We start from the raw sequence: 23,010 nt of genomic DNA on the forward strand, positions 1-23,010 counted from the left end.
TACTAAATGAAGACATTACTTATCTCTAGGAACTGAGTTATTAATAACATTGTTTTGTATGTTTTCCATTCGTTTAAATAAAAAATTAACCCTTTTAACCCCGGCCATTAAATCAAGTGATGTGCCAGAAATCCCAAGCCATTTTCAGACAAAATGTAAGGGTTTTGTAAAAAATTCATAACTCAGTTATTTTTAAAGATATTTAGGTAATTCTTTTTTTGTTTTACTTCTTTATAGATGTGGCTTACAGAAATATACAAATAAAATTATTATTTTGAAATTAATTTTTTTTACATACATATACATATATAAAAAATGAATAAAAATGAAAAAATTTCAAGTTTGATCATCGAAACCATATAGATAAAAAAATATTTGATACAAAAATACCCATTTACGTTATGATATATTTAATCCTTAATAAAAGAAAACAAAAATTATAGGCCTAACTTATTTACAAGTGGAGTAACATCAATTTTTTTAAAGCCGTGTAAATTTTTCTTTTTGCCATTTCTGGGCAAGGTAATGTAACAAGACCTTTGAAATTCACAGTACTTAAAATAAACATAAAACCAAAGTTATTTCTGACAAAATAACTAAAACTGTTCATAATCTAAATTAAAAAAAAGTTTTAAAACAATATTTACATCACTACAAAATGTAAATTTTCAAGATATCCCTCACTCAAATTGTCGTCACTAATCACACCCACACCATTTGCAACTAGGTTACTAATTAGTGTATTTTCACTTACGGGAGACCTTGAACGATGTCTTTTACTCATTTTGAAATCAAACAAATAATAAACTAAACTGTAACTGCCGTACTTTACACTGCTTTAACCTAAAACTGTGAAGAAAACGGAATATTCACAACCACGTGATATACAGCTGTCTGCAACAAGCGTGAGCAGTCAGTCGAGACGAACTGCAATTGCCCAGTCACAGACTGACAAAATACGACGTCAAACCATTACAAACTAATATATTTCGATGCAAAATATCTTTGTGCACAAGTCCGTGAAATTTCAAAGCATTTGGTGAAATAGGTGGCCAGTAAAGTAATAAAAAGTGCACGTCCGCACTATACGGACGTCGGGAGTTGACGCCATTTTTACGACGTCCGTATAGTACGGACGTCGGGGTTAAAAGGGTTAAGAAAATGAAAACAATTTATTATGAGATTTTAATTTAGTATCTTCAAGTGTTATCTCTATAAGAGAGCAACCAATTATCAGTTTACAAAACATACAGTAGTATTTGGATTTTTACACCTAACAATGAACATTATTGATAATAATCTCTGGTCACAGATAAGATAGTGGATGCTTGTTTAATGCATTGTTATATTGTCTCTAATTATAATAAACTTCAATAAATAAGAAATATAAAGTAGTTAATATACCTAACAATTTTTCAATTAAATATTTAAAATACATTATTATATATTTTATATCAAAGAATTAATTGAGAGTGTTCTTATAATAATGTATTATTGCATCAAGTCTCTTAGTTTTGAAATATAACTGTGCAGACAAGAGTTTTGGAAGCTGGATGCATGGGAAGATGATGCAAGAAGAAGAAAGCGTTTTGTACACAATCCACGAGGATCGAGTCATCCTCAGGCGACTCTGAAAGCCGCTTTAGAACATGGAGCTCCTGAAGATGCAATTTTACAGGTGAAGTATATCAAATAGTTCATTAGTTACTCATTATCAATCTTCATATTAAAACCCTGTGTAAGCAAATATTCATCGTTGCTGACTCTAAAACTATAGTAATACACTTGCAATCTGCTTTTCTACAACTTAATATCATTATAGGATAGTCCAGTGTAAAAAACCATTTTTATAAACATCATAAAATTATAATTATTAAAACATATATGGTACACCATACAGTACATACATAGTTGTTTCTAGGATATTCTGTTCTCTTAGGACAAAAACCTCAGAAATTGCACTTAGTCCTACAAGGACCTTTGCACTGCTTCTGGAGTGACAGGATATTGTAGATGGGTAAGGTTGGGAGTAGTAGCTGCCTCCTGTCAAGATCCTTGAGGAAGGATTTTAGGCCTTAATCTCAGTCTCCTTGGAAGAAGGGAAAGCCAGTTCTGTACCAGCCTCTCCAGTCAAAGCAGGCTGGGAGGAGGTGACACATCCTTATGTCTAGGCTACCAACAGCCCTTAACACTTAGGGAGCCCCACAAACTCCAACAGTCATCTCCCGCAGTAGACTAGACCTATCAATCTACATTTTGCACCGCAATATCTCAACATCTGCGGTTAGTGATGTACCGCTCCTGGACATCTATAAGGTTGCCCAGATTTAAGTTATTGATCGGTTTTGCTGTACCTTGTGTAGATTCAACTGGAAGTTATAAACCAGGTAGAAGTGAACGCTCCTGGGGGATTTTTCTGGGATACCTCAGGAATCACAAATATAATCTGTGACTAAAATTATTGTAAATATCTGCAAATCTAGATCTCCAAATCTCTATCCATGGTCTGAACATGTAATGTGGTGTTCTAGGCTAGAGAAGAGTTCCACGCACACCTGGCTGCGTCCCACTCCCAGCAGTCCCAGTCCACCGACCTCATGGACGACAGTGAACTGCTCACTGATGACAGGGACCTCGATGTTGATCTGACCGGTAAGTCATCATCCTCTATCCAATAACTAGTCAATAGTCAAATATTCAACAGTTCTTTATTTACAACATAGTAAAGAAGTTTAATGGTGTCAACAGTTACAATCAATTAAAATCTTCTGGTCTCTTGCTTTACAATATGGAAGAGTTTAATGAATCAAAGTATTCTTTCATGGTGTAGAAGGGTCTCTCTCCACAAGCCAGTCTTGAAGACTTCTTGAATTCCCTCTCTCTCTCTCCAAGTTTTTCATATTATATGGCAGAGTGATGTAGATTTTTCTTCCCATATAAGATGGTTTCTTGCTGTATCGTATGGTGTGGTGTCCAGGAGTAGATATTCAGATGCTCTTCGGGTTTTGTGTGAATGGATGTCTTTAGCTCTTGGTAATTCCATTTGAACTGTCTGGACAACTACAGAATAGATGTATAGTGCTATTACAGTCATAAGCTTTAAAGACTTAAAAGCTTCTCTACAATTCTCTATTGGCCCTAGATCTGCGAGTGTTTTAATTGCTTTTTTTTGGAGTTCTAAGATCTTTTTAAAATTATTCTGAGATATTCCTCCTCACATTGATGTACAATATCTGATATGAGATTCAACAGCAGAATGGTATGTTATATTCGCTATTCCAATCCTCCTATTCACTTATTTCATCTTACTGCATAGATTCCAGATTTCGGTTTTCTGGTTACACTGTTTGTATGATCAGTCCATTTAAGATCTCTATCAATTGTTATGCCTAATAGTTTTGGCTGAGTCTTGTCACATATTTCTCATTTAAATTTCTTATCAATACTAAAAAGCTTGACTTAAGAGCCAATGTACTGGCAGCCATCCTGAATTTAGCCCATAAGATTAATATCTTCAAACACTTTAATTACCTTAGTTTGAGTATTAAAATTGTAGACGATGTCTCATTTTAAAGATATGATTAATACACATCCAAATTCTATTTAGATTTGCTTATATTTTTATTGGATATTCGGAAAAATCTTAAATTTATTTTGTGCATTATCATTTGAATATTAAAAAGTGCTAATTTTACAAAAAAAAAAAAAAAAACTAATAAAATGTTTGAAATTCTGAATGACTATTTTGGAGATTCTTCGTGTCATTACTTTGCTCTCTGAGAGTTACTAACTACTAAATTACTAACTATACAGGATGTGTTACAGCTGTTAATTGAGTGACATTATTGTGTTACAGGGCCGGTAAATATCAGCACCAAGGCGCGACTGGTGGCTCCGGGTCTCGTGGCTCCCGGAATGATATCTATCACCTCAACGGAGCTGTACTTTGAAGTGGACGAGGAGGATCCAGAGTACAAGAAACTTGACCCTGAGGTGAGTCTCTCTCTGTAGCCATTGAGAATAGGCATTATTGTATGATATTAGTGGCTTGATGTAGGTAAGAAAAGTACATACAGTTTTTGAAATTATTAATTCTGCAAGAAATTCAGTTCTTTATTACAAGCTATTTTAATATCTCTCAGAATATTGCAGAAATATTGAGCTCTGGATAGGAAAGTCCAGATGACAAGATCTCCATATTTATCCTCTTTCTGAAGGGGATTAATTTGGGTGCATTATGTTTAGACTCACATCAAAGAATATTTTATTGTTAGAAGATTTCATGAGGGTTATCCATACAATTGTGAAATAAAAAGTTAACCAATTAAGATACAAAAATGTTATTACATATACCGTAACTGAACATTATAACTTTTTTATATTTTTCTACATAGTCGCCAAAGAGATTCAAGCACTTGTCATATCTTTTAAATAGTCTTTGAAATACCCTCTGCCTAAAAATCTGACTGCTGTTTTGTCCCAGAATTCACACAGGTAACCGAAGTTCCATCGCCAATAACAATCTTGTTCCAAATTTCTTCTCCTTCAAAGCCATACTGAGAGTAAGTCTATGGCAGAACTCATCTTTCTTTTGGCAAGTAGTTTCGGCACCTAACAAGCACAACACTTGTGGTAGATTAGTGTTTCTGTCACTATCTCGTGTAAAACACCAAGAAATTTTAAAAACATTATTGTAAAGTTCTGAAATTGTGAAGTGAGGTTATCACAAACATTTTATTTATTGTTAATTAAGTCATCACTGATGAGAGAAAAGCTATTTCTGTTTACTTCATTGTGAATATGTGTTTTTCCATTTTAAAATAATGCACCAATTGATGGACTCCACATCCACTCATCATGTTTGAGCCATAAACCGCACACAATACATGATGAATCTCGGCTGCTGAGTGATTTTTTGCCTAAAGATACCCGGCACATCATTCTTAGCAGGATATTCTTTTACAGCAATCGGGTTCGAGGTTATCACTGGACAACACGCAATTGTACAATGTTCTGCCTTGCACAGTTAGTAGCTTACTGAACCACTGTGTACACTGATGCCAACATGGTGGTGTTACCTCCGTTACTTCTCGTGCTACCCATAAACGGTGGTTACTTTCTGGATAACCCTTGTTATAGTTATCTATATTTATTGGTCTTTTTTTTTAATAATTGAATATCTTGATATTTCACTGCAAGTTACACCATAGTAACTATGCCTCATTGTAAACAGTACTGTCAGCTATTTCTGTTGTAATTTGTTGTATACTTTTTCACCATGTAATTGCTGAACCAAATTATTTCTGTTATAAATCTAAAACAGTTAATCTGTAACTATTTTCATAGTATTTCAATTGCTGAAAATAATAAGTACATAAAGCTCATCATCATCTGCCCAAGCATAAGTGTTAGTCTTTTGTTAAAAATATATTTTTTCTAAGTAGTTACTGTGAAATTTATTTACCTTGCATTGATTCTAATGAGTGCAATTAAATCATTACAATTCTTACTGAAATAATGACGTGAATCGATCCACATACAATGGTTCAATACAATTCACTATCGGTTAGGACTCCATTTATCTCTAGGTGAATATTTGTATAGGCTGCTATCTGATGGTTTCACAAAACTGTATACCTAATACAACTACACCATAGGTTAATATTACCAAAATAAAATAAAATAATTATACTATTTTATCAGTATATTTTGTTGGGTACCACTTGAAAACTATTCACTACTTAGTCAAATCAAGGTCTGTATTCCTAAGACATGTATTACTCAATATTAACATGTACGATGAGCATCATTTAGGACAAAATCTTCCATTCAAACTTAATTGAAATCAGCATTCAAAAACACAGTTAGTATTCATACAAACTTCATTCATTCACCAATTTTCCAGACAAATCGTGCTGGAATCAGTGTTATGATTGGTTGGTCTTCCAAACATATGCTAAACACTCATTTACATAATAAATGTTTGTAACAAAGCATTGTAAGTGAGTTTTAATTCTTTATGGCACTTTATCAAACGAGTAATGTTGTTCCAGAACAGTACCAATGACAAATTATTGAAGCAGTACTGATGTTGTGGAATTTTATACCAATGAATCTACTTTTATTATTATGTTTGTTTATAAATCAGTATAAAAGAGTACAAAATCATGATACAAGGCTTTACTCCTTCAACGTACAGTAATGTTGTTTGTTTGATTGAACACACTTTGTGATATAATATACGGTGCTAAAAGAGGTGCTTCTGAACACCATAATATTCACACTATAGCAGCATTCAAGCATGCTGGTGCTTCTTGACTCAGCTGTTATTTAGAGAAATATATTATCTGGCGCTTAAGCTGCCTTGTGTGTTTTGGTACATTTTCTTGAGTCGTTTACTTGTAAAAAGGATGTTTTAAGTGTATTTTGTAAAAAACATTTAAAAATTTGTAACATTTAGGACGGATTGTATTTTAAAATTTTATGCTACAAAACACTTATCTATGAATTGGGAACTGATACTGTATTTTCTTCTCATGTTGAAAAAGTCATTCATTTTGGCCGTAGCAATAAATAGGGGTTTTTTTAACAAGTTTCAACATTTCTATAATGTAAAGTAATTGAACTGTTAAATATTATATTCATTAAATATGATTTGGAAGAGGTCCTAATTTAAACATAAACCTAATTGATTTTTTTCTGTTGTATACAAATATAATTGATTTTATTAGTACTTCTCCAGAAAATGATGCTATATCTAATTAGTGAAAAAGTAGCCATGGTACACTAACAATATCACATTACTTCAGATACAGTTTTAATTGCAAATAATTCTCTACTTTATTTTACCTCTAGTGTCTTAATATGGGGCACCCAACTTAAGAAACTGTCCAAATTTACTGCAAAAAAACATTGTGCTATCTGAAATTTTGCAGATTTTTCCAATTGAGAATTTAAATTAGTATTATAAATATTATTCCTGTCATTATTTATTTGTAAATTTCAAAAAATTTTTTAGGTAATATTCAATTTCTTTGCTTTCAAACCAATTCAACGTATCGAAGAGTGATTGCTGTGCAGAATATTCTAGATCGACGTAATGTTTTTCTATTTAAAGAGAGCTTATATATTCTGCAAATAAAACAATTTAGACTTAACATTAATAATGAAATGATTTATGAATAACAAAATCAATAAAGAAACCAAAATCAAACCTTGTGGAACACCAGCATGATTCTCCCTCCAACCATAACAAAATACTTTGCCCCTGTTATCATATATTTTGACTTCGTAATAACTCAGTTTCAGATAAGTTTCAAAGTTTCAAAAAATAAAATAGGAACTTCTTTAAACCCATAACATTCCAATTTTTTAGTAAGAGGTCATGAGTTAAAGGCATGATATACAGGCTGACATACCAGACTTTCTCGTTGTTTATAACTCATAACTATGGCTATTTTTAGTTTTTTCAAACCTAACATTACATAAATCTAACATAGGTCTGTACCTATTTTTAGTCTTATATGGATATATGGATATCTTCTCTAATTGTGTAATTTTGTATATAGGTTCTTTAACACTTACAAGATTGAATTATGTACAGACAATGTAATGTCATCAGTTTTAGTTCTGTAAAGGATGTTAAATAAAAAAAGAATCCCAATCATTTAGGTTCTTTATTATTTTTACATCTCTACTTCCATATACAATTTTTATGAGAAAGGCAACTGTTACTTATTGCTTATTACATTTTTACTATTGATAGTTTATTAGTTTTGTAATACTCTGGATTAAATTTCATTATAAGTTTTTATTCAATCATATAAAAGTTTTAAAAGTATTAAAGACATTAAAAATGTAATTTTGACTAAAATGAAGTTGTTTAAATAAATTTTTGGTGAGCTAGTGGAGATTCAAAGGTATCTATCTGGTCTTGTATCTGAATTAACGTTAGTGCAGGTTCACATCATGTCAGTACAAAATCTGTCCTTCATTCCTTTTGATAAGATCTTTTTATACACCAGTGGCCCATCAGAATGGATAGAAGAAAGATAAAAAAGAGGTCCAGACTTTCCTTAAAAAAATAAAATGAAACATTACACAAACTAAACTAATGGTCTAAGCTTTGGTAAAAACAAAATTAATATAATTGTTTTTAATTTCCATGTAAGCACTTCGTTTTTTTAAATTATTTAGTTTCTTAAGAGTTTTAAACCCAATAAATAATATATATATTTACATTCAAAGTTATATTTAAGACTCGCCTTTGGCTATATTATATTTAAGGCTACGCCCCCAGGCCCCCAAAGTAAGTGCTTAAAATTCGGGGATAAGAGGAATTCGGTGACAGGATAAATCTGTAAATTAGAATTAGAATTTGTTGATTTTTATCCCAATTTAACAAAAGTTTTGACTTTAAGGGCATTTTGTGGCTTAACTGTTAGAGATACGACAAAAAGTGGCTGGACCTTTCTTGTCGGAAATTTAATTTGATTGTGCCCTTAGATTTGATCTAGGACCTATGGTTTAGTTGGTACAACGCTTGGGATAAAAGTCTGCACTGGTCAGCTGTTGTGTAAACAGATTTAGTGTAAATAAATTAAAAACTACCTTTATCAGATTATTAAGTAGATCAGGGGGTGTAATTTAATTCAGGAGTTCATCTACCTGGCAATTCCCGGGAGGGGGGGTTAATGTTCTTGGGGGTTAAAGAACGCGTGGTAATTTTCTAGTAAATGTATGTCTGGGCACGAGGAATTTTTATCAAAATAAAACGTTGATCAGGGGGTTTAATTTCTTTCGGAAATTATCATTCCACGCCAGAGTTTTGACAATGAACTAATATTTTATAAAATAGCAATTATCTAATTATTTATTGCATTACGGTAATAGTTAAATAATTCTTGTTAGTCATACAAAAAACGTACTGAACAAGTAAAGTTAATAACAACCCTAAGGTTTAACCCAATTTTGTTTAATGCCATGTTTAATTCTGCAATGCTTTTTAAAATACAAACTAAAAAAAGTATAATTTTTTTAATGAAATGAAATTAATTAATGAACGATTTTAATATTATATTAGTACTAAAAAAAAGTTCTATTAAAAAGTTGCTTTTGGTCATTGAAAGGTTCGGTGAGTTGTAGAATGAGTGGTAGTTTCTATTAATAAAATAAATTGTGATTTTGATAAGGTTGACTTTAGCAGTGTCTATAACAGGATTAAGTGTGACACTTTAATTTGGGTCAAATGCTTTGTTTTCTACAAAGAATAGAGTACAGAATTGGAGAAATCAAGGTTCAGCAATTCGTCACAACTCTATGATGAGAGAATATGCCTAGTGAATAAATGACAAGCGAAAGTGAATGAATGACTGATGCAGTCAGTCATGGCTTTCCCATTCATATATGTAGGAGACGGTTAAATGGTTTGTGGTTAGTATGTTGGTTGATATATTTGTCAAGCTGCATAAGTAATTCTGTGGCCAGGATGTTTGTGGTTTTACGTTTAGGTGTTTCTGGTTGTCTTGTGGTCATATCAATAAATCTTTTTCAGACACTGTAATTAATTATTCTAGAAAATACGAATATTTTAAAATGTGATGATAATATTGAATTATCTTGAAGCAATTTTTTTGTCTCTATGAAACAAATTGCACAGAAGAAGCACACATCAAAACTAAAGGCTCAAACTCTTGTAATAAATTAAACATTAAACATTGTGTTTACAAAATAGCAGTGTCTCATATTGGGGGGGAGGGAATAGACAAGCCTATTCATTATCTTACCCTCTGATTACACAATATATCTAATGAATTTGGCTGCAGTGCCTCGAATTCTACACAACTTCCAGCTACCAGTTAGTAGCACTATCCAGTAAAACAGGTTTGACTACTGCAACATGGAGCCAAATCATAATATTTGGCTCATCCCCCCAAGTATAAACATTTATGTAATTATTTTCCTCCTTCTCTCAATCAATGTAAGGAAGAGCCTCTTTAATGTCTGACCTATGGTCACAGCCAAATACTTCTGCTAGCTGACCTTAATGCGATAACAATATGTAGTAGTCCAGTGGGTGCTGTCTTGCTGAATGATTAGAGTGCAATAGCTGTCTGACTATGCTGCAAGTTAATTTAGAGAAACCAGAGGCCCCCCCGTAATGTAATTTTCTGTATTCTCATTTATGTCTTTACTCCGGGATGGACTTTCAGTATCTGTAATAAGAACACCACTGAAATTTTACCAGTGATAAGTACACTCATTAAAGAAAAATTACATTTAATTGATATTGAATTGTATAAAGGATACTGAAATCGTGCTTGAAAGCATATTTAATTTAATCATCATTACTACCAACCCTTGTATCTTTAACGTTATGTACGCGTGCGCAACGTAGTGTAGCAGTGACAGGCCTAGCAGTACTCATGTCCGGTCTGGGCCGTTCTGCAGTATGTAGTGGCGGCCCCTAGCTCTTCGTTTTGTACGCGCAAAAGTGCAGGAGGCAGGTGTAGCCTAGCAGCAACAGCAGCAGGTATGTCCGGACCGAGCCGGTCTGCAGTATGCAGTGGCGACTCCTGGCTCTTCGTTATGTACGCACAACGCAGTGTAGCACTGTCAGGTGGTAGGCCTAGCAGCAGGCATGTCCGGACCGAGCCGGTCCGCAGTATGCAGTGGCGACTCCTGGCTCTTCGTTATGTACGCACAACGCAGTGTAGCACTGTCAGGTGGTAGGCCTAGCAGCAGGCATGTCCGGACCGAGCCGGTCCGCAGTATGCAGTGGCGGCTCCTGGCTCTTCGTTATGTACGCACAACGCAGTGTAGCACTGTCAGGTGGTAGGCCTAGCAGCAGGCATGTCCGGACCGAGCCGGTCTGCAGTATGCAGTGGCGACTCCTGGCTCTTCGTTATGTACGCACAACGCAGTGTAGCACTGTCAGGTGGTAGGTCTAGCAGCAGGCATGTCCGGACCGAGCCGGTCTGCAGTATGCAGTGGTGACTCCTGGCTCTTCGTTATGTACGCACAACGCAGTGTAGCACTGTCAGGTGGTAGGCCTAGCAGCAGGCATGTCCGGACCGAGCCGGTCTGCAGTATGCAGTGGCGACTCCTGGCTCTTCGTTATGTACGCACAACGCAGTGTAGCACTGTCAGGTGGTAGGTCTAGCAGCAGGCATGTCCGGACCGAGCCGGTCTGCAGTATGCAGTGGTGACTCCTGGCTCTTCGTTATGTACGCACAACGCAGTGTAGCACTGTCAGGTGGTAGGCCTAGCAGCAGGCATGTCCGGACCGAGCCGGTCTGCAGTATGCAGTGGCGACTCCTGGCTCTTCGTTATGTACGCACAACGCAGTGTAGCACTGTCAGGTGGTAGGCCTAGCAGCAGGCATGTCCGGACCGAGCCGGTCTGCAGTATGCAGTGGCGGCCCCTGGCTCTTCGTTATGTACGCACAACGCAGTGTAGCACTGTCAGGTGGTAGGCCTAGCAGCAGGCATGTCCGGACCGAGCCGGTCTGCAGTATGCAGTGGCGGGCGCCGGCCCTTCGTTATAAATCAGGCCCGTCCGGGGGTCCGTCTATAAAACAATACCTCAGCCACTGGTCCAAGCATAAATATCTACCTCTCCATCCATTTACAGAACTCATAACGGGCTGACAGCGATTATAGTCGACTGCTGTTCCTGGATGGTTTCGCTGGGGTTTAATTATCGTTTGTTGTGTTTCTTGGGGTGAAGGATGCGGCTAAACATATCATTCCACCAGATAACTGTAGTGAGTTTATAGAATTCCACTTTCTCGGATTATTTGTGAAATGCATTAGACACGAAAATTATTAAACCTAAATATAGAAATATATATGACTGGAATTTTCATGTTAACCAAAGTATAGGGTATTCCAGATAATCTCTTCTCATTTAAATCATCATAATTATTATTAATCGTAGTTTAGTTAAATGTTTACTGTTGGGAATTAGTGTATTAATTTCGAATGTATTTTCATAAATAAATTTTACTTGAATACCAACACAATTTAATTTAAGTGAATTAATAACAAAACCATCTACAATTATAATAGTTAGTTATTAGAGTAATATTAACAATTAGTTAATAACCGTAACTAAGGGCTCTGCGCTAACCCTTCTCGTCGATGTCACTGTTGTAGATAACAAAAACCATCCCTTCGTAAGTTTCCAGCAACTCTAACTCGTGGACTTGTAGTAGTAGTGCAGCATCATCCACAGTGCCGGTACCGTTTCCGACAGGTGCACCAGATTCAATAGTGTGGCAAAACTTCTTGTCATGCTATCCGAATCAGAATCAGGCCATGACAACGGAACTCCTGGACGGACATACGGAGAGACGCGAGGAGATAAGAAGTGATGTGGGCAGGTAACCCGGAGCTAGCGCCTATGGGTTGTAATGTAAACAGGTGTGGGGACGGGCCACGATGGCGAGAAGGGGCCGGCCGAGACGTGGGTGGTGGAGATAACGAGATAGATTAAACGATAGTGGGCCTGCGGGCAGCATAAGTCATGCGAAACGGCGTTTAAAAATCAATTATCCAAAAACCAACAAAGGTCGTAATTATAGAGCTTACATTAGGCTGGCCTGCGGGGCGCTGGCGGGGGGGAGGGTGTCCGGCATAAGTAGTGGAGCCTCTGATAAATCTGTAGTAATTGTGGGTTGCGGGCCGGTGTGTACACAGTACACCGTGCGGGGCGGGCTGAGCGCAGCGCTGCATCACACCGGCTATTGTTTAATATCGATATGTCTCCCGGTTCTCCGCCTCGGAGTTTGTCAGTGTATACTGCGGGTAAACCTGTAATTGTAGAGATCGGTTCCAAGTTACTATTAGCATCACATCCTCAGTACCCCCAGGGGATTTAGAAAACACGATATGTCAATGTGATGCCGAGTTAACAGTTGCTCGAAGCAACGTTGTAACTGAACAGGATTTTCAAAACACCTCCAATGTCATCCGCCTGAGGAAGTGATGAAAGTACAGATATCGAAACGTAGTTTTAGTGATTTCTTGCATCTCTGAACAATGGTAAATGTCCGGAAAATCATTCTTCCTTCACAATCCTTCCATCTTCAAAAACATATTTTTCATTGGAAACTGGTAATTAATTTACCTGCCTAAGTCAATCAAATTTTCCAAAAGAACTACTCACGTCTCACATGCAACAATCGCCCACGCTCAGTCTTTAAACTGTTCAGAAAATGTTGTAAAAGCTTCTAAGAAAGACTGTGAAACCTTCAAGGCAATGCGTCTATCACAAATGTCTAAATGTCCAAAGCTTTTCAATATATGCACTAGACATTATTGCAACGGTTACTGTGCAGAGCCCAGCTTAAAAAACTAATTTCATTCGCTTACTCTCCGTTTAAAAAGTAATAAACACTTTCACATTTTTTCTCGCGATTCCATATTAGTATTGTATCTCAACATTGATTTAAAATAGTTAATCGAAAATACCACAGTTTAAAATTATTTAAATCCCCCAACTTTCTATCAAAACTGCCCATAGTAAAATGTTATAAGCTCTTATAAGTGTATATTAGCTATGTGTGCATCTGTTGTATTTATTTCATTTTGTATTATAGACCTATCCATGGCAAGCACACCTTTAAAAACATTTTGTTTTCGAAGTCATTTCTGAACTAAAATCTAATGCTTTTTGGTTGGTTAGAATATTTTATTATTTTTAACCCTGAATTTGTTATTTGAATCGGATGTGCCTCAGACCATTGATATGGATCATATCTCCTTGAAATGTATATCTTTCCAACCACTAGCACAGCCGCCGCGCCGCGTCTTGTCTAATTAGGCTCTGTCAACTGGCAATTAGATATGTTAATATAGTCAGTCCGAGTGAGAAGGCTCTTAACTTAATTACGCCGTAATGGGAACAGTCCACAGAAACTGGTCCAGCTGCAGCGTCCACTCATTTATCCGCCCTTTTCTGTAGTTTCCTTACACTAATGGCCTCATCTCTGTGAGCACTGCCTGTGTACGGGTGGATGAGATGGAGTCCGGCTCAAAACCGGCTATCTTTCTCAAGTATCACGACCAACAAGGGTTGTTCCGTAACTTTTGTTACACTAATGGCCTCATCTCTGTGAGCACTGCCTGTGTACGGGTGGATGAGATGGAGTCCGGCTCAAAACCGGCTATCTTTCTCAAGTATCACGACCAACAAGGGTTGTTCCGTAACTTTTGTTACACTAATGGCCTCATCTCTGTGAGCACTGCCTGTGTACGGGTGGATGAGATGGAGTCCGGCTCAAAACCGGCTATCTTTCTCAAGTATCACGACCAACAAGGGTTGTTCCGTAACTTTTGTTACACTAATGGCCTCATCTCTGTGAGCACTGCCTGTGTACGGGTGGATGAGATGGAGTCCGGCTCAAAACCGGCTATCTTTCTCAAGTATCACGACCAACAAGGGTTGTTCCGTAACTTTTGTTACACTAATGGCCTCATCTCTGTGAGCACTGCCTGTGTACGGGTGGATGAGATGGAATCCGGCCAAGATCCGGCTATCTTCTCAAGTTTTACGACCAACAAGGGTTGTTCCGTAACTTTTGTTACACTAATGGCCTCATCTCTGTGAGCACTGCCTGTGTAAGGGTGGATGAGATGTAATCCGGCCAAGATCCGGCTATCTTCTCAAGTTTTGCGACCAACAAGAGTTCTTCCGTAGCTTTTCATACACTAATGGCCTCATCTCTATGAGGACTGTCGATGTACGGGTGGATGAGATGGAATCCGGCCCAGATCTGGCTATTTTCTCAAGTGTCGCGACCAACAAGGGTTCTTCCGTAGCTTTTCATACACTAATGGCCTCATCTCTGTGAGCATTGCCTGTTTTCGGGTGGATGAGATGGAAATCCGGCCAAGATCCGGCTATATTCTCAAGTGTCGCGACCAACAAGGGTTCTTACGTAGCTTTTCTTACACTAATGGCCTCATCTCTGTGAGCATTGCCTGTGTTCGGGTGGATGAGATGAAATCCGGCCAAGATCCGGCTATTTTCTCAAGTTTTGCGACCAACAAGGGTTGTTCCGTAGCTTTTCATACACTAATGGCCTCATCTCTATGAGGACTGTAGATGTACGGGTGGAAAAGATGGAATCCGGCCCAGATCTGGCTATTTTCTCAAGTTTTGCGACCAACAAGAGTTTTTCCGTAGCTTTTCATACACTAATGGCCTCATCTCTATGAGGACTGTCGATGTACGGGTGGAAAAGATAGAATCCGGCCCAGATCTGGCTATTTTCTCAAGTGTCGCGACCAGCAAGGGTTTTTCAGAAACTTTGCTTTCACTGTTGGCCAGATATTTTTGAGCACTGCCAGTGTGAAGGTGGAGGAGGTGTTGGATTCAATTTTTGTACGGAAAATGCCAAATGACTATAATATGTTCACTGCATGACGCTAAAAGTGCATTATTTCAAATAATATTTACTCCTTGTACTATTGTACCAAATTATATTTCAGATTCCCTATCCAACTGACGTTATGGCCAAAATTGTATATTTTAAAAACATATTGTCTATATTAAAATCTTCACGTTGATATCTCCAATAGAAACAAAAGTGGCATACACCGACAGCAATTTTAAATGGCATCAGAATGATAAGAATTTATTCTGTTAGAGATTTGTATAATTATTAATTATTATACTCCAATGTTCTTAAAGTTTCATAAGCCATTAACATTATAATTATGTAATTTTATGGAAAAACATAAACTATTATTAAAATCTGTAATTCGTTTAAATTTTATTGTGCCGTTGCAGGAATCAACGTTCAAATTTTGGAGTACATTTTGGAACAATCTTCAAAGGTTGATGAAAACGTTTATACTATTAGATGACGTATATGCTACTTATCTAGTAGGTTCAAGAATGTGAACACCATTGTGGGGCACAGGGTATTTACATACATATTCTAGTATATTAATATTATAAGTGTATATATAATTTTACGGTATTATAACGTGTTTAATCTTTCAGGTGAGTCCAGTTGTTGATGCTTATCGTATAGATCGCAGGTGAGTAGATTATAACCGTTCTCATTAATAAATTATTAATTTTCGTTGGATTTCTTCCTCATATTGTGTTCACCGAGCAATGAGACTACGCCACTCGCCACGCTCTCTTCAGCAATAAGTGTGTTTTACGGTCACTTGTGTAAGATCTGGTAGCGGACTTGTCATTAATGATTGGCTGAGCTTTAGCGAAGTGGGGCTGGAGACATTTTATTACTGTCTGTCCGTACGATATCTTGAAAACGAACTAACTTGACATTTTGTATACAGCTTCGTTTATATGATAGCAACACCAAGTTCAATGGTGCATGGTGCATATCACTCTGCAGGATTGGGCTGAGCTTTAGCGAAGTGAGGCTGGAGACATTTTATTACTGTCTGTCTGTCTGTCCGTACGATATCTTGAAAACGAACTAACTTGGCATTTTGTATACAGCTTCGTTTATATGATAGCAACACCAAGTTCAATGGTGCATGGTGCATATCACTCTGCAGGATTGGGCTGAGCTTTAGCGAAGTGAGGCTGGAGACATTTTATTACTGTCTGTCTGTCTGTCCGTACGATATCTTGAAAACGAACTAACTTGGCATTTTGTACGTATACAGCTTCGTTTATATGATAGCAACACCAAGTTCAATGGTGCGTGGTGCATATCACTCTGCAGGATTGGGCTGAGCGTTAATGCATTTTTTACATCAGTCTTTTGGTTATCCATGATGGTAACGAGAAAATAACAGAATATATAAATTTGTAAACAAACTAAATCCAACCATTTTAGATTTCAACCTGTGACTATTTTATTTATGGAGTAAAAAGAAAAATAATAGAAGGTCAATGTTAAAATTCGGTGACAAAATTTGATTTCAGCGCACTCGTGTTGTAGTAACTTTTATGAAACTTAATCCTAATCCAAATAATATTATAAATGCGGATGTGCCTTTATTTGTTTTGCTTTCACGCGTAAACTATTCAACCAATTGTACTGAGATTTTACATGGACATTCTTACAATTCCTGGAATGAATATATTCTTGTTTCGAAAATTCCTCCCGGCTACACCCCATTGGTCTATAAAGTATTGAAAAATCCCGTCTTGGCCTCTAAAGTTGTGAAATATTAATTCAAATAGCCTATCATATTTAGTTAACTGTTCTGTGTAAACATTGTTTTTTTTACAGCACAACCGTATGTTTTATTAATTTAACCACTGTTCAATTTGTTTATATTTGTAGTGTGTAAATTCTGTAATGTGTAGCCTAACTATTAGTTTTCACATCGTTTGTAGATTTCAGTGATTAGATACCTTACAAAATTTACTTAGAAAATGTCCTTAAACAAAAGATGGTCAACCTTTGAAGCAGTCGGAAAGAACTATGCTAGATGAAAGTTCGCTAGATTGTGCTTTTGAACTAATGTATCAATTCCAGGTCTAAATGTTCAAAAATATTAAAAATATAGTTCATTTTATAAAGAAACAAACACGTAAATAGTGCCATTGTTAATTTTATTTTTCACTCTACATGTTTAGCAAATATTAAGTACTAGATATAAAAGACAAAATTACTATCTAACTTTTACTAAACATTTAAAGTCTGTTATAAAACCCTTTTGATTGAAGAAGGCTTCTCTAATCTCTTATGTATATTTTCTTGATTGAGAAACAAGGCAAAATTAACCGAAAAAGATCTAAAAACGAGGTAAATTACAATGGTCATAAGTATACACTTTTTACCTTCTTGGTCGTGGCAAGAAGGCAAATTCAACACTGGCATCGTAAATATAATTTACTCGAACCAGCAGTGGTCATACGCGTGAAACTCCTATTACATTGCGTGCTAAGCAGCGGGTAACTGCTGGCAGTGCAGATATAATAGACAATGTAGTGCAACTTTTACTTCACATTTAAAGACTGTTATGAAACCTAAATCGGTTGTTTTTGGACAAAAGTAGGCTTCTCAGAGGTCTGTATGTATGTATATTATCTTGATCAGGAAAATGGCAATATCAACTATGGGACAAAAATACAAAGACGGTATTAAATTACAATGGCCTTAAATATACAATTTTTAACATATTTTCTTGACCGTGACAATAACTCAAGACTCATTGGTGTCAGAAATAAAATTCACTCGAACCAGAAGTGGTGATGCAGGTGCGAAACCTATGAAATTACGTGCGAAGCTACGGGTAACTGCTAGTTAAAGATCAAAATGGAAATGCGTTGTGTGGCAAGATATCTCATGAAAGATGTTATCTGTTGGATTCGAAACATTTCTACAGACGAGAATGAGTTTTATTTTGATGCATGTCCAACCATAGAATTTGAATGTGAGTCATTGAAAGATATGAATCAGTAGGCTGAAACAGTTTCTGTTTTGCCTGCCGGAGGGGATTTAAAAATTCTTTATAATTGTCTGCCTTTCTATCTTCCATTAGGTTATCTCGAGTATGAAATGAGCTCTAGATTTGAAACTTTGCATGCAACCTCAGAGAAGCCTGTCACGCGAAACGTGGTGTGGCTTACTCCTACCTTGAATATTTTAAGAAGAAATTTAATATTTTAAGGAGTAGAAAATGTAAATCTCCTGTTAATGATCTGGAAACTGAACTATTCGAACTGAAATTTGTTACACTTCAATGTTAAATAGTGTATGTTGTATGTGAAAATTTATAACTTAGAACACATCTCTTACTACTTCTTTCATTTATTCTCTGTCTAGAAAGGCTGTAATTCTAAGACAGAAAACATGTTTAACCCCGTCGATCATAATTATATACAAAATGCAAAACTTTTAAATGTAAATAAATCTAAATCTGCTATGCGTGTAGTTATTAAGTTTAGAGATTCTGATACAGTACATTCAATTAATTGTGGTTCCCAATGTTCGTGTTCTGTCCTTTAAAGATTGGGATTCTTTTAAAAAGTAACGAGAATATTCAACAAAATAAACATTGATTAAACGAAATAATTGACGTATTTAAACAATTGGAACAGTGGCACGATAAAGCATTGTAATGAAGATACAGAAAGTCCCTGAAAGGAAGATAAATGTATTTAAAGAGTATACATGTTCTGTATATTTTCTTTGTGGAATCAATAGTTTAGTTTATAATATACGGTTTGAAAACGTTGGGAAGGTTTGTTAAACAATTAAATTGGCTAAAATAAACCAAAAATGTTCCCCTGACTTTATACTATGTACTTCACTCGTGTAGCTACAGTTCAAATTAATTTTTCTCAAAAATCGCAATTTCCAAACAATTCCAACGCCAAATTGTTATTAATATTTATGTCAATGTAAACTAACCTACTGTTAAAAACGTTTACGAAATGAAATTTTTTGGTGCTAAAATAGCGGCTCTTTACAGATTTTGAAAATTAAATTTAACAAAAACCGATGTAAGAGCATGCAATTGTTACGAATCTTAAAAACTACCTTACAAAAATTCTTTTACGTGTAAGCTATAAGAAAGACATCGAATATGACATCGAGGTAAAAATCAATTTTCTTTAATATATTAATTTTAACGGGTAACAACAGGTACAGTTATACATAATACGTTTATCATATTGTATGGAAGGTTACTATACTCGAATTTTGGCCAGTTGTCATTAAGCGCTGCTTTATGAATGTCAATTTTGAGAATCGTATAGGATCCTCGCATAGAAATTTAGTCCCTATAGCAAGAAAAGGGGTCCTTTTGCCAAAATATTAATCGATAGTTGATCTTATTTCAATTTCGAAGTAAGTTTCAAACTTTTTGAAGTTATCGTCACAAGTTAGTTTTTATGTAATCGTACACGATACCGTAACTGGCAACCGGTTGTGTTACTGACAGAACAATTTCATCACTTAATGACTGAAAATTCTGTTTCATATTTTAGCTTAATTATAAAATTGCAAAATGTACAGGTTTTAATAATTACCTAATTTGATTTCTTTAAAATTCTTCCTACTCAATCAATTATAAAAATGATCACAGTAGATGTACGAAAGGTATTATTTTTGAGCACGTTGCTGTCTACTTATGACCCTAGGCTTTCAACTGTTTAAGTTAAAGTTTAACTTTTGAATGTGGATGAAGTCTGGACAAGAGGTAAACAGTTTGATACAAAGAAGAGTACCGCTGAAGTTTCTCCATTTTAATTTGGTGAAACGTGTCACAAGTTGAATAGATTTAAGACAAAAATTCATTAAGCGTTCATTAATAAAAATACCATTACTCGTGTATGTGTATAATTTATTAACAGAATATATTTCCTACAACTGGAAAAATGCTGTAGTTTCGCTGAAAAGACCCCCAAACTCTCTCTAATTATATACAATTTATGTGTTAGTCTTTTAACTAAACGTATATGGAAACTTATCAGCTGATTTTGGCAACATGATTTGCCATCCTACCTCTCCACATCAACGATGCTCTATGATAGGTAGTTCGACTGCCATAAACATATTATTTTAGCAGTGGCCCATAGTGGTCGTTTTTCAAAATACTTCCAGCTATTAGATTTTCTATTAATTAAAATTTTTGCAAAACCCCTATTATTTTGAAAGGACATTTGGAGAAGGAGTCGATGTAGATTATTTTGCGTTTCGTTGATTGTTCGGGGGTGCCTCAGGGATCCGAATTGGGTCCTCTGTTTTTTCTTTATTAACATCTTGGCATTTATCCTGAAGCTACTTTTAGCTTTATGCGGTTTCATTCTAATATTTAACAATTTGAATGTGTTTTTTGTATCTTATCTGGCAGAATTCCATCTCGGAAAAAAGTAATAAAGTGCCCATTAGTTACTTTTAGTTCGACCTCCCAAAATAAAATCAAGAAATTTAATTGAGAGAAAATGTCTTTACCGAATTACTAAATAATGACATAATTGTATTGTAAGAGGTATATAAATAGAAAACGAGCAGTCCCTATACCGTATGTCAGCTTCCACTCGAACAGGTGCTGAAATTCCACAGGCCGTTGCTCATTTGCCCAATCGAAAAGCCAGCAATTTGAGCCACTTATCGAATTCACTTAAGCATTATCCGGAGGGCAGTGATTACGGCCGGGGCAAACATTTAATAAATCCGCCGTGGAAGCGTAACTGACAAAAAAGTGTGCTGGGAGAGTTGATAATTCGTGAACACGCCGGCGTAATGGACAGACTACATTCCGGTCGGGGAGGGGGGTGAGGGGGATTGATCGCGGGGAAGGGGGGGGGACTCACATAAAATTAAAACTAACATTCTTCTCCGGGCGGACTGACAATAATTATTACGGGGCCTATGTAAATACTCGGCCTACGCGGACAGGCCGGCCGGTACAGTCGCGTGCGCCGAACCGGTCTCTCGGCCGCGCCACGCCGTGAGCCTTGCCGACCCGGACTGTACCGGCGGATACCATTATTACACTTTTGTTCGCATTGTTTAGGTGGCGAAACAGCCTGTATGTGTCCAGCGGAATAACGCAGATCCGTCGAGAATCCTGAACGCGAAATGGGCGTCCTGGCAGTTGTAGCGGACATTCGCAATTTTGGATGAATGAAGTGGTTCTGGACACGGAAACATTATGCGCGCCATAAATGGTCAGGTCGGGGTGAAAATCGTGAACATTCGTGCATGAATTTGGCGAGACTGGCTGGCAAAAACACGCATAGGTTCCCCAGACTTACGTAGTTATGATAAAACAAAGGCAGTTCATCACTTCGGGTAGTATTCAATGTGGAATAATGCAAAATGCGTAAAGTACTGCAAAATAAAAAACTATTATTAAAAACATGTCATCTTCAGTCATAAATGAATAAAAATATGTCACTCCCTGAAGACCTAACTCATGCACGTGCTGTACAATTTCACATTTACAAGTATGTCTGCAGCCATTGTTATTAGGACCTGACTATAAAATTGCTTAAATTTCCTACTTGATATGATTTTATCCCTTTTTTTATTAAAAGAATGTTCAATCTGTGTTTATTCAGGGATGATCTTAACGAGATATGAATTTTAATTTTTTTTTAATTCCATCCAAAACTAGTGCACTATCCCGAATATCACTGTTGTCATATTGTATGGATATCAGGAATTCCTAAGGCACTCCACGGTTACAAAACGAGAGGACTGAAGATAATTCAGCTCAGTTCAGTTTCCGAGTAATCTGTTCATAGTAATAGTAGTCTGCTTGTAACGTGTTACTTTCGGAAAACTTGAATTTACCATTACTCAATTAACTGTTCTTCTATTGTGACAAATCAACTTCGAATTGATATAAAAATCGTAAAAGTATAATATTTTTTAGTATATTTTTGTCGAAACGTTCGGTTACTTGGACGTTGGTTGTAAAAGGGAAGTACTCGTGGTTTTTGTTTTAAATCAGCATATGTGCTTTTGTTTTTTATAGTTAACGAAGTTACAGAGCTTTATTAATGAAAACATAATATATGTGTATCATAGTTCGCTGCAATACAACTTGAATCCTTATATTTGTATACTTTTCCAGTTTAAATTCCAATATCAGGCTATGCATATTTTGTCATTCTACATGAATCTTTCGACAAGTGCAAGATGTAATGGCTTTTACATTTATGAGGATTTTAAAATTGACGGGATGAATTTTCCCAAATAAGGAACTAATATAAAGCAAAACTTTTTTCAACATTAATTTAAACTACTTTCTTTTGTAATTTTAATTTTTGCTCTCGTATGGATTTATGTAGAAAGTATTATTATTTCGTTTTAGCTTTTTAAGGGAAAACGTAAACAACAGTTTATATCACGGTTATTACTTGTCGAATTCGTAGTGGAAATAACTGCGAGTACAAAATATCACTGTCATCGCTTGGGAATACTTTCTTGTCATGCACAGGCGTGATCTCGTCGTCAGATCATAGAGATCACACAGTTGGACTATGCACATATGAGGTTGCTAAGTCTTAAACTTCTATATAATGAATGTATACTACTAAGGTGATGTAATCGAT

At 36.0% G+C, this 23,010-nt stretch overlaps 1 protein-coding gene across 1 annotated transcript in view; it reads left to right on the top strand.

The window, feature by feature from the left end:
- The window catches only part of LOC124357822 (neurobeachin-like), a 628,187-nt gene that overhangs the window by 404,043 nt on the left and 201,134 nt on the right, over window positions 1–23,010 (top strand). The window contains 3 exon segments of the mRNA XM_046809880.1: window positions 1,534–1,678; window positions 2,532–2,652; window positions 3,857–3,993. Coding sequence (XP_046665836.1) covers window positions 1,534–1,678; window positions 2,532–2,652; window positions 3,857–3,993 — 403 coding nt within the window.

This window comes from Homalodisca vitripennis, chromosome 3 (assembly GCF_021130785.1).
Source record: "Homalodisca vitripennis isolate AUS2020 chromosome 3, UT_GWSS_2.1, whole genome shotgun sequence".
Lineage (NCBI taxonomy): Eukaryota > Metazoa > Arthropoda > Insecta > Hemiptera > Cicadellidae > Homalodisca > Homalodisca vitripennis.